Below are 17338 nucleotides of genomic sequence, written 5' to 3'. Positions count from 1 at the left end.
TCATGCAGTGAGTACAGCAACCTAATGCAGTGAGTACAGCAACCTCATGCAGTGAGTCCTGCAATCTCATGCAGTGAGTACAGCAATCTCATGCAGTGAGTCCTGCAACCTCATGCAGTGAGTACAGCAACCTCATGCAGTGAGTACAGCAACCTCATGCAGTGAGTACAGCAACCTCATGCAGTGAGTACAGCAACCTCATGCAGTGAGTACAGCAACCTCATGCAGTGAGTCCTGCAACCTCATGCAGTGAGTACAGCAACCTCATGCAGAGAACCCTGCAACCTCATGCAGAGAACCCTGCAACCTCATGCAGTGAGTCCTGCAATCTCATGCAGTGAGTACAGCAATCTCATGCAGTGAGTCCTGCAACCTCATGCAGTGAGTACAGCAACCTCATGCAGTGAGTACAGCAACCTCATGCAGTGAGTCCTGCAACCTCATGCAGTGAGTACAGCAACCTCATGCAGAGAACCCTGCAACCTCATGCAGTGAGTCCTGCAACCTCATGCAGTGAGTACAGCAACCTCATGCAGTGAGTCCTGCAACCTCATGCAGTGAGTACAGCAACCTCATGCAGTGAGTACAGCAACCTCATGCAGTGAGTACAGCAACCTCATGCAGTGAGTCCTGCAACCTCATTCAGTGAGTACAGCAATCTCAGGCAGTGAGTCCTGCAACCTAATGCAGTGAGTACAGCAACCTCATGCAGTGAGTACAGCAATCTCATGCAGTGAGTCCTGCAACCTCATGCAGTGAGTACAGCAACCTCATGCAGAGAGTACAGCAACCTCATGCAGTGAGTACAGCAACCTCATGCAGTGAGTCCTGCAACCTCATGCAGTGAGTACAGCAACCTCAGGCAGTGAGCCCTGTAACCTCATGCAGTGAATCCTGCAACCTAATGCAGTGAGTCCTGCAACCTAATGCAGTGAGTACAGCAACCTCATGCAGTGAGTCCTGCAATCTCATGCAGTGAGTACAGCAATCTCATGCAGTGAGTCCTGCAACCTCATGCAGTGAGTACAGCAACCTCATGCAGTGAGTACAGCAACCTCATGCAGTGAGTACAGCAACCTCATGCAGTGAGTACAGCAACCTCATGCAGTGAGTACAGCAACCTCATGCAGTGAGTCCTGCAACCTCATGCAGTGAGTACAGCAACCTCATGCAGAGAACCCTGCAACCTCATGCAGAGAACCCTGCAACCTCATGCAGTGAGTCCTGCAATCTCATGCAGTGAGTACAGCAATCTCATGCAGTGAGTCCTGCAACCTCATGCAGTGAGTACAGCAACCTCATGCAGTGAGTACAGCAACCTCATGCAGTGAGTCCTGCAACCTCATGCAGTGAGTACAGCAACCTCATGCAGAGAACCCTGCAACCTCATGCAGTGAGTCCTGCAACCTCATGCAGTGAGTACAGCAACCTCATGCAGTGAGTCCTGCAACCTCATGCAGTGAGTACAGCAACCTCATGCAGTGAGTACAGCAACCTCATGCAGTGAGTACAGCAACCTCATGCAGTGAGTCCTGCAACCTCATTCAGTGAGTACAGCAATCTCAGGCAGTGAGTCCTGCAACCTAATGCAGTGAGTACAGCAACCTCATGCAGTGAGTACAGCAATCTCATGCAGTGAGTCCTGCAACCTCATGCAGTGAGTACAGCAACCTCATGCAGAGAGTACAGCAACCTCATGCAGTGAGTACAGCAACCTCATGCAGTGAGTCCTGCAACCTCATGCAGTGAGTACAGCAACCTCAGGCAGTGAGCCCTGTAACCTCATGCAGTGAATCCTGCAACCTAATGCAGTGAGTCCTGCAACCTCATGCAGTGAGTACAGCAACCTCATGCAGTGAGTCCTGCAACCTCATGCAGTGAGTCCTGCAACCTCAGGCAGTGAGCCCTGTAACCTCATGCAGTGAATCCTGCAACCTAATGCAGTGAGTCCTGCAACCTCATGCAGTTAGTACAGCAACCTCATGCAGTGAGTCCTGCAACCTCATGCAGTGAGTACTGTAACCTCATGCAGTGAATCCTGCAACCTCATGCAGTGAGTACAGCAACCTCATGCAGTGAGTCCTGCAACCTCATGCAGTGAGTACAGCAATCTCATGCAGTGAGTCCTGCAACCTCATGCAGTGAGTACAGCAATCTCATGCAGTGAGTCCTGCAACCTCATGCAGTGAGTACAGCAACCTCATGCAGTGAGTACAGCAACCTCATGCAGTGAGTCCTGCAACCTCATGCAGTGAGTACAGCAATCTCATGCAGTGAGTCCTGCAACCTCATGCAGTGAGTACAGCAACCTCAGGCAGAGAGTACAGCAAGCTAGGCATCGATTTTCCACGTTTACACCACCAACAACCACTCTGTCTGACACATTAAGTTGGGCATACCTTTGGTCTATAAATCTCTGTGATTATAAATAATCCTACATGAGATGAAGCGATTTGTTTCCAGGTAATATCCCCTGCTTACCTACGAGGGACTTACGATACAAATCTCCCTATCAAGTGTTACTAATCTAGCATGAGTTGGTAAGGTGCAATGGGGTTTAACGTCGCGTCCAAGGTTACGGCACTTATATAGTGACGTGGGTGCGTGCGCGCGTGCGCGCGTGCGTGCGTGCGATATGACAATTCTATAGTGCAAGCTCACCGTCCCACAATTTAACATGAATACTCAACTCAGTCACAGTATACTAACTCCAAGCCTACCAATCCTTGTTTTAGCCCCTTAATGCCGAGCACCAGATGTGGCAACAACAAGTACCACTTTAACGTCTTTTGGTAACGCGACTAACGGGATCGGGTGGTCAGGCTCGTTGACTTGCTTCATACATGTCACGGTATCCCAATAGCGTCTGGTCATGACTCAATTATTTACAGACCACGGTCATATAGATGGAATATTGCTAAGTGTAGCGTTAAACAACAAAACAAACCACTGAGCCACAAGATCCTATCAGTTGTATAAACATTGAAACAAACTGTGAAGGTAACTTTGGAATCCAATTATTACATGTCCTAGAAACTGAACCAGCGTTAGAAATTGGCACTAGTCCTATCGTCCCTGCCAAACTTCCCAGTGGTAAAGGTATCATAAGGACTAGTAGAAATTGGCCCTTTTTAAGGGTTTTGCTACATGTTATCATTATAAGGACTAGTGAAGGAAAACTGTTAGTTTCTAACCCTGTGAACCGATCTGAAACCCAGTGTCTCATATTGGCTTTGTTTCACATAACTTCCTTTCATAGGGTGCAACCTGGTTTTGTTTGGTGCAACTTGGTTTTGTGTTGTGCAACTTGGTTTAGTGTTGTGAAACTTGGTTTTGTTTGGTGCAACTTGGTTTTGTGTTGTGCAACTTGGTTTAGTGTTGTGCAACTTGGTTTAGTGTTGTGCAACTTGGTTTTGTTTGGTGCAACTTGGTTTTGTGTTGTGCAACTTGGTTTTGCGTTGTGCAACTTGGTTTTGTGTTGATCAACTTAGTTTTGTTTGGCGCAACTTGGTTTTGTGTTGCGCAACTTGGTTTTGTGTTGTGCAACTTGGTTTTGTATGATGCAACTTGGTTTTCATGTCAACGTGCACCTGGTGTAGGTTAAATCAAGTTGCACTAAACAAAACCAGGTTGCACCCAGGGCCCACTTGCACAAAGCGATCTTAGCGCTACGATTATTGTAAGCCTATGTTACACAGCGATCTTATTGCTATGACTAGGGCTGGGACGATACACAAGGTCACGATACGATATGTATCACGATACGATACAAAAAAAATAACGTCACAAGCTGGTGGAAGATGATGAAAGTTTAATGTAAAATAGTTCTCATCAAATAACTCAAATTTTCCATCAGAACATGTGTCAAACACAGCACATGTCACTCAATAGCAAGACTCAAAACACCTCAGTTAAGGAGCCTGACTAAATTTCTGCAATAAAAATGTATTCTAAATGTCATTTTAACAGCAGAACTATTTGGTAAAAACAACCACTGGTTTGTGATCTTCTCACAATGATCAGTGAAAGGCAAATTGTCTGAAAGAAACTCTGAACTTGAATGATCAACATCACACTAATTAGTAAATCACAAAGTCAGACACGTTTAACTGATGTCTGAACATTAACTATTTCAAACAATGGAAGTTTTGGCCTTTCACCAACTTCAGCTGCTGCAGCTAGCTACTGATCTCAAACAAACTGAAGTATGCTCAGTTTTATGCTGTAATGTAACCTAAACCTGATACTGTTGCCTAGGTTACAGACACACTAATATCACAGTTCACAGTACTCCCTTAAAGGGGCACTGATCTAACGCCATTCCCCGGACTGGTTGTTGCCTTTGTTATTGTTTTTTCCCCCGTGAGTACCCGGATGATACGCAACGCAACTGAGCGTGACCAGAGAATGGGCTACCGTCTGCAAGGACAGCTAAATAAACTTGGAGGCTGGAGGCAATATTTGTTTTACGCATTTTTGCATAAACACTGATTGGTTAACTGTGATCTATAAAGATTCGACAAAGGGCGCATGTTAAATAATTTCTTCAGCCTAAACAAACAGACAAAAAGAACGGCGGAGCTCATCGGATGTCGTCATTTGGAAATACCCCAGATGGTTATAGTTTAATACTAAAAAAAGTATCCATGCAGTGAAAGCATTTTCGGATTTCGGATTGCGTAATACGATTACTACTCCCTTGTTGTCATCCACGTTTTCTCGTATAACCCTACACTTGTGTATTTGTCGTCATTCACTTGATGCTCAGTTAATGAATTTATTACAGGTACAATTAGTGGTAGCACCACTTAGATTACCTGACAAAGGTTCTCATTTGGCATTTATCATGTTTATTGTGTCTGGGGTAATTATTCAATCTAAATCCAGGTTTGAAGTGAGGTTATGTAATATGGACGTGGCAGCCCAGCAAGAGATAAATGATCAGTTGATTTACTTTTTTTCGTTCCTAGTCATCAAAGGATTAACAGAAAATACGTTGATTGATTAATCACTGTTATCTTGCACAGTGGATATGTCAAAAGTGAGTGTTTACATGTCTAGGTTTACTAAAACAAAGGGAATACACTCATATCATGGCGTGAAGTGCCGATGTAAAAACAACATACAATATGTTCAAAGGGTTAACTGATAATACGTTGATTGGTTGCTCATTGTTATCAAACTCAATGGATTTTTTAGGAACCGTCGACGTAATGAAAATAGTTGTCACGTGGCCTTTCTCAGCCGACCCTTGAGACTTGACACCCGAAACGATATATATCTTTTAGAATATTTGATAGTTACAGAGACACGTGACATCGAATAAGTTATTTTGTATAGCTGCAGACGAGTGGGATATTATTCCTTTGTGTGGATATTCACGGATACATTCCTCGAATAAGGAAGCTGCCTATTTATACACATAAATTTGGTAAGTTGTAATTATGGTATTTGCATTTTGTTTTCCTTCATTTGAACCGATTCGTTCTTGTTTTTCTACGTCTTGGTTGGGAAATTCTTCAATGCTTGATAGACGTTGTTTTCACAGGTCTTTTCCTTTGTAAGAGTGTATAGATTACCGTCAATTTGTAAAATGTGATTCTCTCGGGCAATTTATAAAATGTGTTGATATTTCAGTCATTTTGACTAAAAAATCTGTCCAGATTGATTAAGACGATCAAAAGGGCCTACAAACATCACAACAGATTATTATGTAGGATTAGAAGCCAAACAACATAGAAATGTACTTTTCAACGTAACATTTTCAGTCTCTTGGTGATGACATAAAACATCAAAATGTTTGGAATTCGTTATCATAATAATACAGATGGAAATGTTTTTCAGTCACTTTGTAAAATAACTGAATATTTAGACGTTTAATAAATATGTTACACATTTTGACAGTAAAAAAATATACACACTATAAAAAAGGCAATGCTCAGGTGAAATATTTACTTTGTGTTGCAAGTCAAAATAGTGTAAACGAAAATCGCAAAATTACCAAGCAAGTGACTTATCAAAACTTCGTCACCATTACCGATGCTACCCACAAAGATGCCTACATTTCCTTATTATCTCGAAAACTGTATTTCATTTTGTTGATCAATGTGACCATAGGCCCTTATTACTACCGGTATCCATAAAAGTGACCCATGCGCTTACGAATGGCGCAACAGAGGTCGCGAACTAGTCTAGATTTCTGCTCTACATCCGGGTACTCACTGGGGAAAAAACAATAACAAAGGCAACAACCAGTCCCGGGGAATTGCGTTAGATCAGTGCCCCTTTAACTCTTTCAACATCAGCCAACCAGAAGTGTTTACTGCTGGGACACAGAGTTCCCAGAGACTCTTGTGTGACAGATGAAGCCAACATTTATCAAAGAAAATATCTGCTTGTAAAATATATTTGCTACTACATGTTATACACCATTTGAGTGAGTGAGTGAGTGAGTGAGTGAGTGAGTGAGTGAGTGAGTGAGTAAAGATGTAAAGTCACATCGGCAATATTTCAGCCATATAGTGACTAAATCAAGTTATACAGTATTAATACATTCACAGAGATATTAAAATCTGTCAAGAAAGGACAGTAAAAGCACTAGTCTATCCCAGATATAGATTTAAAACCAGCATGTTATCATAAAAATGTGACTACTCTGAACAATACATTATAAAAGATGGCTAGAGATCACCAGCGACCAAAGTTAGGACACCATACTAGGGACCATGGGGACTTACGGTACCTCTGCTTCCTGCATGGTACCCCAGCAGGATTTACACCATCCATCTGGCTACTGGTGATTGTTAAACATTTGAAGCCAAAGTATTTAAAAACAACAAGCATACTACGATTAAAATCCAGGAAAATGAAACATACTTTGAAGGGAGTGGGACTTACGCACCCTCTCAGGGGGGCTATATACCATTTGAAAGGTCTGACCTTATGGTTTCTAAATATGAAAGTTATGTTTTTCCCATTATTTGAAATAATGCATTTGCAACTTAATTAAGTTTGTTGTAAATAAAAAATGTAAGCTAACACGTTAACATCCAGATTAAGGACGAAGAAAGAGATAACTTGACGATTTTCGGCAAATATAATATTTCATAAAATCCACTTACCTATTTCTGTTTTATTTTCATTGTTTACGTAATTGGAAAATCATTTTTAAAAGAATCATAAATAGTTTCTGTCATCACCCATTTCCCGATAACGGCGGATGTCCGCTCAGTAACATGAAGCAATACCCCCGTTTTCGAGGTTTCGTATGAATAACACGTTCGTCGAAGAATGGCATATGACACATCGCTGGAAAGCTTATTCCTTCATCTACACGCTCGTAACATCGCCTGGTTTTTTGGGTTTTTTTTCTGTTTTTAGTTATAACGAGCGATTTCATTGAATTAAAATTGGTTTCTAATGACGCTTTCTTGCCGAAATCTGCTACAAGTTTCGTGATTGGTCAATTTTGAGCACGTGACCTAAGGCAGTCAATCAAATTACAGCTGTGATACCAAGCTCGTGTTTGATAAATTTCAGAAGTTGGTGAAAGATTTTTGTTAAATCATGTTATTCTGAACGTTTTAAGCAGGAAATCACGATTATATATTAAAAATGTGGAACTTCGTGAATGTATCGTGCTAGGTTACGAGCTGTGACAAAGATTTTTCATGCATATATTTTTACATTAAACATCGTGTCCGAGCCGAGAATTCAAGGCGACGAAAGCCGAGATGTCATTTGACTTACATTACACGTGATTGCACGAAAAGATGGAAATAATAACTTAGATGTAAGTTTGAAAACTTTTAGATATATTTTTGTTGACTTTATTTATTACTTTGTATAATATATTTAAAGATTTGTTAAAAACGTCTTTATTTGTATCATCGCTTGATTTTCTTTACTGACTGCGTTGGAACAAAACGGATGATGTAAACAGCGGCAAATACGTTTTGTCACTTGTAGTGAGTATCGTTTTGTATCGATGCATAGACCCATGAATCGATAGTCGTATCGAAATGTAATGTATCACGATACATTGATGTATCGTGATACATCGATGTATCGGTGAATCGTCCCAGCCCTAGCTACGACAATTGTAAGCCTATGTTAAAATATGGGAGTTACGATCATCTTATCGCTAAGATTGCTTTGTGCAAGCAAGCCCTGGTGCCAGCCATGTATCAAAGTTGAAACATTAGCCAGTCTGCTGTCAGTCTGCTATCAGTCTGCTGCCAGTCTACTGCCAGTCTGCTGTCAGTCTCCTGCGAGTCTGCTGTCAGTCTGCTGTCAGTCTGCTGCCAGTCTGCTGCCAGTGCCACATAAATTAATGACACAGGAACACGTGCACGTAAACTTGAAGTGCCCACATTTTGATGATGTCACACCATAGAAAGCAGCACAAATTACACATAACACAGGGAGGGATCAGTGATGTTGTATGTTAAATAAACTTAAGAGGTATTGAATGTGTTCAAGCCCGGATGTTGGGTGGACATGTCAGGGTAGTCAGACACAAATTTGAATATTAGACATAAATATAGGGTTGTATTTGTATTTGCAGTGTATTTGTACTTGTGCACGTTTCATGCAGGTTAATCAAGCCCTGTCTTACATAAGGAACATGCTCCCTGCTCACTCGCTGTTTCAATGAAAACAACATACGAGTCAAATAACAAACATCACTCTTCATAGTATAGTCATAGTATAGCATTCTGGTAAATGGCAATACGGTTTTCAGCAATACATGTGTCAAAGTACTACCCTCGAGTATCAATATTTTCAGATATTTCTTGTAAATAGCGAGTGAGTGAGTGAGTGAGTGAGTGAGTGAGTGAGTGAGTGAGTGAGAGTGAGTGCATAACTCTGCACAGTTCCTTTAACGTCTGTGCCATCATGCATCTGTATACTGGCATTCAAAGTGCTGATATATTGGCAATAAAGTCTTATATTGGCTGCACCCCTAATGGTTTAGTCTCCTGCTCGTCGTTTATTTCTAACATTAGAAAATGGCAGCTAGTTGTCACTCTCCCTATGATGATAGACATATATCTTTGTTTGAGTAGGGGGATGAGTTGTTCACAAGACCTCATCCCCCCTGAATATTTTATTATTAAATCATCATGACACAGCCATGGAAATTCATAATAGAATGTAAATGTAGCATATATATTTGTATTAATTAATCTGATATTGTGAGAAATGTTAGCATCAAAGTGATTGTACAAATATCGATACACCCATGGCGAGGCTGGCTATTTGGAGCAAAATGTAAATCTGTATATTCCAATGTGATTGCTAATTATTATGTCATTTCAAAATAGCATGACATGTCGTGACGTCAGTTCAGTTGGTAAGACACAGCCAGGGGAGTCCTCCCTTCAAGAAAAGTTTGTGTCTATAGTCTGTACAGACAGACAGCACGGTCAGTAGTGCTTGAACTGAAACATGAAACTCAAGCGACAGTGTTTGAAATTAACCATGACAGTCCATCAAGAAGCCCACGCCAAAGTTAATGATTTAGATCCTCTAGTTTCCAATACCACGGGAGCGGGTCTCAGTGCCTTGTCATAAGCCAAACGCTAAAGTTAATGATTTAGATCCTCTAGTTTCCAATACCAAGGGAGCGGGTCTCAGTGCCTTGTCATAAGCCAAACGCTAAAGTTAATGATTTAGATCCTCTAGTTTCCAATACCAAGGGAGCGGGTCTCAGTGCCTTGTCATAAGCCAAACGCTAAAGTTAATGATTTAGATCCTCTAGTTCCAATACCATGGGAGCGGGTCTCAGTGCCTTGTCATGAGCCTAATCATAAACCTCACAGGTGGTCACTTGTACGCGAGACGGGAGAGCCGTCTCTCGTACACGTTACGTCCTCTACTGCTAATGTTACAGTTATATATATCGGGGTTCCTGGAATCGAAAAACACCAGAGAAGACTTCAATGACCCCAGAGACGCCTTAATTTCAAACACTGGTTGAGGGAAAAATTGACATAATCTTCCTGGAAAAAATAGATGTAATGAAAATTGCTCTTACCGACTTGAGTATCTGACTGTAGGATATGGAGCTCTGGCGTGAGATAATATCCACATCCCGCTCCTGACCAGATTCCACGTTGCTAGGATACAGATCCGGGAACTCACTATCATCCTCGAAATGTAACGTAACATCAGAAGTACGCGACACATTTGAGCTTGAGAATGTCCTCCCCGTAGCAGACAATCCATCGCTTTGTCCCCCATCCTCTTGCGTCCTCTTCTTCCTCTTTCTGTTTCTCCGTCTTCGACGTTTCTTCCCCCCCTCCGCCTTCTGCGCGCCCTCATTAACATCCGATTCATTATTTACAGTTATCACAGTAACTGGGCTTTGAGAAGGTAGATTTGTGTTATCACAGGTTGCGATGAGCTCTGACGCAGCAACATCGCTGTAACTTAACGTTCTCCGCGTACCAGGTTTTTGTTGAGCAATTGTTGCGTAAGTCAGTTGCTGCCCACTTTGAGGTGACAGGTTGCTATGGTTACGTCCAAACAGGTTGCGGCCATGTTCCGGCTCTGGTTGCGCAGGAAGTAACAAGGGACCGACTGGGTCGGTTCCGTTGGAGCGAACATTTCTCCGATGTAAGGGACTACTGTATCCACTGTCGGAATCCACTTCCGAGTCCGACGTATAAGACACAAGATTGGAATCGTAACTGTTTTTATCCTTTCTCTTCCATGAATGAGAAACAGTGTACAAGGCATTTGGTCTTTGGGACAGGGTCAAGGCAGCCAGTTCGTCTGAGAAATCTGAAACAGTCCGAAGGCAATCGTGGAGTCAGCAAGGGAGTTTCCAGTGGGAGTATTCCTCATTGACTAGGTATGTGAGGTGAAATGGGGTTTAACGTCGCGTCCTAGATTATTGCACTTATACAGCGACGTGCATGTACGTGTGTGTGTGGCTGCTTGTACTAGTCCGGACTGATGCCAATTTATAGTGCCAGCTCACTGAGATACCATGCCGCAGTTTAACATGAATATCCCACCAAGACACAGTATACTGACTCCAAGCCGACCAGTCCTTGTTTTAGACCCTAAATGCCGAGCGCCAGACAGGGTAACAAGGAGTACCATCTTTTAACGTCTTTTGGTATGACGCGGTCGGGGATCGAACCCCGGACCTTCTGCTCTATGAGCGGTCCTCATTGACTAGCAGCAGGTGAGGGCTATGAAGTAGAATTCTGAACCAGTTTTTAACAATTAATTTTGTTCCAATAATTGGAACAGAATAAAACTGATAGAAACGAAAATTTAGAAAATGTAAAATTAGTAGGGCTGCGAATAGAATCGTATCACGAATATAGGGTAACGAGTACGAATATTAATACATGAATACAATAACAAGTCAACAGTCGATGTATCATTTGTTACATTCAGTGAAACATTAACAACATAAATTACTTGACATGGTTTGTTAATTATTAATATATTATACATTTATATACTGCACTTATCCAAGTACTAGTATCTGCTCAAAGGCGACATTGAACAGTGACAACAATACTGTCAAATTAAATGTTATAAGAGTGTTGTCTTCGATGAAATCTATGCATATACTTCTGGATATTTTAAGGTACAGGGTATGTAAATGCACAAGATTGCATATTTATAAATATTCGATTCTAGTGGTCATGAATAACAAATTCTATTCATGAATGGATACGGTTCAATTCACTGAATACGCGAGTTCATCATAACAGCCCTAAAAATTCGTCAACATTTTTGTCCTGAGGACCCATGGGTGAGTGAGTAATGTTTTACGCCGCTTTTAGCAATATTCCAGCAATATCACGGCGGGGGACACCAGAAATGGGCTTCACACATTGTACCCATGTCGGGAATCAAACCCGGGTCTTCGGCGTGACGAGCGAACACTTCAACCACTAGGCTACCCGACCGCCCTTGAGGACCCGTGGAATACGGTCCCACTAGTGCTTTCACATACATGTAGTACTAAGGCTGTACAAGTGGTTCTACTCAAAGGACCACTTTCCTTGCATTCTGCAGGACATAACTGAAATTATTATAAATAAAAGATCACCTGTTTGAACGGAAATATCTTTACAAATGATTGTCCGAGGTCTTGATCTTGATTTACTGTCGTCATGACAACCAACAAATGAGTTGTTCGGCCATGTTTTCCCATGATTCTGTGCTGAGGTGGTGTATGTCATGGAGTCGACCTGATTGCTTTTCTGAAAGATGGCACGGGGTCTCAAGATAAACATTCAGCAAGTGGGATAATAAACATGACTTGGATTACATTACAGCCATGTTATTACTCAATGGGTGCACTACGATCCTCCATCTCCACCATCCCCTCATACAGCGGTAAGAGGATCGCAACGCCCATACTTTAACATAGGATAATGATAGTCACAGCTCTAAGATGATCGTAACTCCCATACTTTAACATAGGATAATGATAGTCACAGCTCTAAGATGATCGTTACGCCCATACTTTAACATAGGATAATGATAGTCACAGCTCTAAGATGATCGTAACTTCCATACTTTAACATAGGATAATGATAGTCACAGCTCTAAGATGATCGTTACGCCCATACTTTAACATAGGATAATGATAGTCACAGCTCTAAGATGATCGTAACTTCCATACTTTAACATAGGATAATGATAGTCACAGCTCTAAGATGATCGTTACGCCCATACTTTAACATAGGATAATGATAGTCACAGCTCTAAGATGATCGTAACTTCCATACTTTAACATAGGATAATGATAGTCACAGCTCTAAGATGATCGTACTGCCCATACTTTAACATAGGACAATGATAGTCACAGCGGTAAGAGGATCACAACGCCCATACTTTAACATAGGATAATGATAGTCACAGCTCTAAGATGATCGCAACGCCCATACTTTAACATAGGACAATGATAGTCACAGCTCTAAGATGATCGTAACTCCCATACTTTAACATAGGACAATGATAGTCACAGCTCTAAGATGATCGTAACACCCATACTTTAACATAGGACAATGATAGTCACAGCTCTAAGATGATCGTAACTCCCATACTTTAACATAGGATAATGATAGTCACAGCTCTAAGATGATCGTAACACCCATACTTTAACATAGGATAATGATAGTCACAGATCTAAGATGATCGTAACTCCCATACTTTAACATAGGATAATGATAGTCACAGCGGTAAGAGGATCGTAACTCCCATACTTTAACATAGGATAATGATAGTCACAGCTCTAAGATGATCGTAACTCCCATACTTTAACATTGGATAATGATAGTCACAGCTCTAAGATGATCGTACCGTATATCGCTGTGTATAAGGCGACCCCACGTATAAGACGACCCCCCTGTACACGCCTTAAAAATCAACCCAAAATCCTATACTCCGTGTATAAGGCGACCGGGAATGAAACACATCACAAGTCTGACTGATATAGAACATTTAACGTGCGCTTTCCGACTGTAGCGTATTTCGCACACGGACATCACAAGTTAGTTACTTTGGAGATTTAACGTGCGCTTTCCGACTGATGAGTATTTCGCACACATCACAAGTGCGCACACAAACCTTATATATGCAATAAAAATATGTTTATCTTGCGTTGTTTTTTTTCTACAATGATAGGTCGCGTGTGTAACTCCAGCACACGTCGCCATTTTGTGTTTACACGGTACGACACCAAATTGGTGCGCGTAAAATAAAATTCATTTATGAAGTATTAACATATAAGAGACAATGGTGAGTAATTCAATCGCCAATTAACTATGTTGTAACTAACTAGGCTTAAGTTTGCTTCACATTCAGCGTGTTTATTCCACAATCACTTGTACACACCGTCTCCAACACTTGTTAATACAACTGTAAAAACAGCGGGAATTGATTTCAGCTTCACCGGTTATCACATGTTAGGTCACATGTGCAATATGCAAATGCTTACCGGTACTTCCGGCTCTCTGCTCACGGATGTTGATTGTTTTACCGTGTCAGCTGGTTTGACAATCTGCATCGAGGCGAGGGTCATTTCAACTTTATTTGCAGAAATTATTAAACTTTATTCAAGGAAAAGAGATACAAATCATGTTTATGTATGGAAATAGTTATTGGAACAGTTATTTAGGACGAAATGCGAAGTTTTATTGTCAAATGCTGGGCTGGCTATCGGACGCCGTTTGACATCGCCAGTGGAAAAAAATGTGAGATCTTCGACTCCGTGTATAAGACGACCCCCCTTCTTAGCCCCCTCATTTTAGGTACGAAAAACTCGCCTTATACACAGCGATATACGGTAACTCCCATACTCATAGGATAATGATAGTCACAGCTCTAAGATGATCGTAACTCCCATACTTTAACATAGGATAATGATAGTCACAGCTCTAAGATGATCGTAACTCCCATACTTTAACATTGGTTGTTGGTTTGTTGTTTTACGCCGCACTCAGCAATATTCCAGCCATATGACAGCGGACTGTAAATAATCGAGCCTGGACCAGGCAATCCAGTGATTGATATCATGCGTATCAATCCACGCAATTGGGATACGATGACATGCATCAACCAAGTCTGCGAGCCTGACCATCCGAACCTGTAAGTCGCCTCTTACGACAAGCATAGTCACCTTTTGCAACAAGCATGAGTTGCTGAAGATCTATTCTACCCCGGATCTTCCATACTTTAACATAGGATCATGTTTGTCACAGCTCTAAGATGATCGCAACTCCCATACTTTAACATTGGATTATGATAGTCACAGCTCTGAGATAATCGTAACTCCCATACATTAACATAGGATTATAAAAGTCACAGCTCTAAAATGATCGTAACTCCCAGAGTTCAGCACAGGCATACGACAGGCGTAGCACTAAGATGATCGTCACTTCCATAGTTCAACACAGGCATACCCCGGGCGTAGCGCTAAGATTGCTCTGTAGAGTCTTACCCTAGTAACTTACCAAACTTGATGAGAACTTGTTTCCTGGTGAATTATGAAAGTTATTCCACGCAGATGGTGAAGATATCTGTTGATGTATTGAGCTCATACCAAACATTCCATAGCTAGTACTGTATCCATTCATTCCTGGCTGCCCAAAGTTGGGGGGGAACACGGGTGTAGGTAGTAAGCCATCCCCCATGCCCGTCACTGTACCCCCATCAAACGTCCTCCCCGGCATGGCCTGGACGGGCGGCACGTAGCCCTGTACATTGGTGGACCACTGCTGACTAGGGAAGGAGGCACCGCCCACCCCACGGCCCCGTGACTTGCCTCCTCGACCTTCACAATACAACAGGGAGTGACTTAGTAAAACAACACGAGACTTAGTGAAAACAGGACCTGACTTAGTAGAAACAGCATGTGACAACAGTAAAACAACATGTGACACAGCAAAACAACATGTGACACAGTAAAACAGCATGTGACAACAGTAAAACAACATGTGACACAGTAAAACAACATGTGACACAGTAAAACAACATGTGACAGTAAAACAAGGTGTGACACAGTAAAACAGCATGTGACAGTAAAACAACATGTGACACAGTAAAACAAGGTGTGACAGAGTAAAACATGTGACAACAGTAAAACAACATATGGCTTAGCAAACCACATGTGACACAGTAAAACAACATGTGACACAGTAAAACAACATGTGACACAGTAAAACAACATGTGACACAGTAAAACAGCATGTGACACAGTAAAACATGCGACACACAGTATATTTTACACACAAAAATATTAAAGAGAAAATGAAAGCATTTGACTGTTAAGTAAATTAGACTGTCACCTGTAAATGCCCTTCCGGTGCCACGCCCACGTCCCACGCCAGGCGCCCCCCACTTGGTGGTCCCCCTGAAACATGAAACAATTCCAGGCTACTGGTTAGCATCTGTCCGACAACAGGCACAGGGAGGCGGAGGCGGAGGAGGTGGATTGGTTGGTTTGTTGTTTAACGCTGCACTCAGCAATATTCCAGCTATATGACGGCGGTCTGTAAATAATCGAGTCTGGACAATCCAGTGACAATCCAGTGATTAATATCATGAGCATCGATCCACACAATTGGGATCGATGACGTGCATCAACCAAGTCAGCGAGCCTGACCACCCGATCCCGTTAGTCGCCTCTTACGACAAGCATAGTCACCTTTTGCGACAAGCATGGGTTGCTGAAGACCAATTCTACCTGGGATCTTCACGGGTCAGGCGGAGGATAAGGAAGAGGAGGAGGAGGAAGAGGAGGAGGACAAGTTCTCCCCATTGTTTCTGTTTGCCGCTCATTGCCAGAAATGTACCGGTAAAATAGGCCAGGGACGGTAAAACAAAACAGGATCGGCAGTAAATATGACATTATTATCTTGAAATCAAACTCTTGACCAAATCTTTCTTGGACTAAATGCTCTCTTAAAACTGAAATATGTCTCAGTATGCTGTTACTACAACCGCACAGGAAATTCCAAGTTTATATTTAGCCAAGCTCACCCATTGGTCGACATGTATAACATGCTGTCTCGTTGCCAACAGGTTAACATTGACACAGCATTGTTTTGAGGCTAACATTGCGGTAAAGTAGACAATTTTTTTAAGTTTGATTCATTGATAAAAGAAAAACAAGATTCAGAAGAGGCGTGGTGATACAAACACAATGAGTAATGATACACGGCCTAATGAGACGAGCTCAACGTCGGCCAAGGCCAAAACTAAGTTGGTTGGTTGGTTTGTTGTTTAACGCCGCATTCAGCAATATTCCAGCTATATGATGGCGGTGTGTAAATAATCGAGTCTGGACCAGACAATCCAGTGATTGACATCATGAGCACTAGATGACATGCATCATCAACCAAGTCAGCGAGCCTGACCACCCGATCCTGTTAGTCGTCTTTTACGGCAAGCGTGGGTTGCTGAAGACCCATTCTACCCCGGAATCTTCACGGGTCCGAAAACTAAGTCCTCAACACAAATGATTTAAGGAATTCCAATGGTTGTGAAAATGCAAGTTAAGAAAATGACAGTATGAGTGGGGTGATATTTGCACATGTAATTTTCAAGGACAGAAACAATAATGTATGGACAATAATAAAGCTTGATGTGCTGTCGGTCCATTGGCCTGGTTAATCTAACACTGTATGGGTACACCCCCTCGTCAATCCATGGTTAGGATCAATTGTTCAAACCCATCAACTCTTCTGGTCAAACAAACCTAGAAACATAATCGGGGCGAACCAGGATTCGAACCCATAATCATAGGTATCTGGCGTGCGGAAAGGAACACAACTCTGCACAGCGAATGGCAGCGTCTTAG

General features: G+C 42.0%; 1 protein-coding gene across 1 annotated transcript in view; it reads right to left on the bottom strand.

The window, feature by feature from the left end:
• Positions 1 to 17338, bottom strand: part of LOC139461220 (selenocysteine insertion sequence-binding protein 2-like) — a 74042-nt gene that overhangs the window by 46918 nt on the left and 9786 nt on the right. The window contains exons 3-6 of the mRNA XM_071242828.1: positions 15825 to 15889; positions 14991 to 15310; positions 12080 to 12233; positions 10040 to 10788 (exon numbers count right to left, since the gene is read on the bottom strand). Coding sequence (XP_071098929.1) covers positions 10040 to 10788; positions 12080 to 12233; positions 14991 to 15310; positions 15825 to 15889 — 1288 coding nt within the window. The remainder of the gene's footprint in view (positions 1 to 10039; positions 10789 to 12079; positions 12234 to 14990; positions 15311 to 15824; positions 15890 to 17338) is intronic.

The sequence above is a fragment of the Haliotis cracherodii genome, unplaced genomic scaffold (genome assembly GCF_022045235.1).
Source record: "Haliotis cracherodii isolate W230 unplaced genomic scaffold, xgHalCrac1.p SCAF_14, whole genome shotgun sequence".
Lineage (NCBI taxonomy): Eukaryota > Metazoa > Mollusca > Gastropoda > Lepetellida > Haliotidae > Haliotis > Haliotis cracherodii.
The sequence above is the reverse complement of the archived record's forward strand: the minus strand, read 5'-3'. Positions and strand labels throughout refer to the sequence as shown.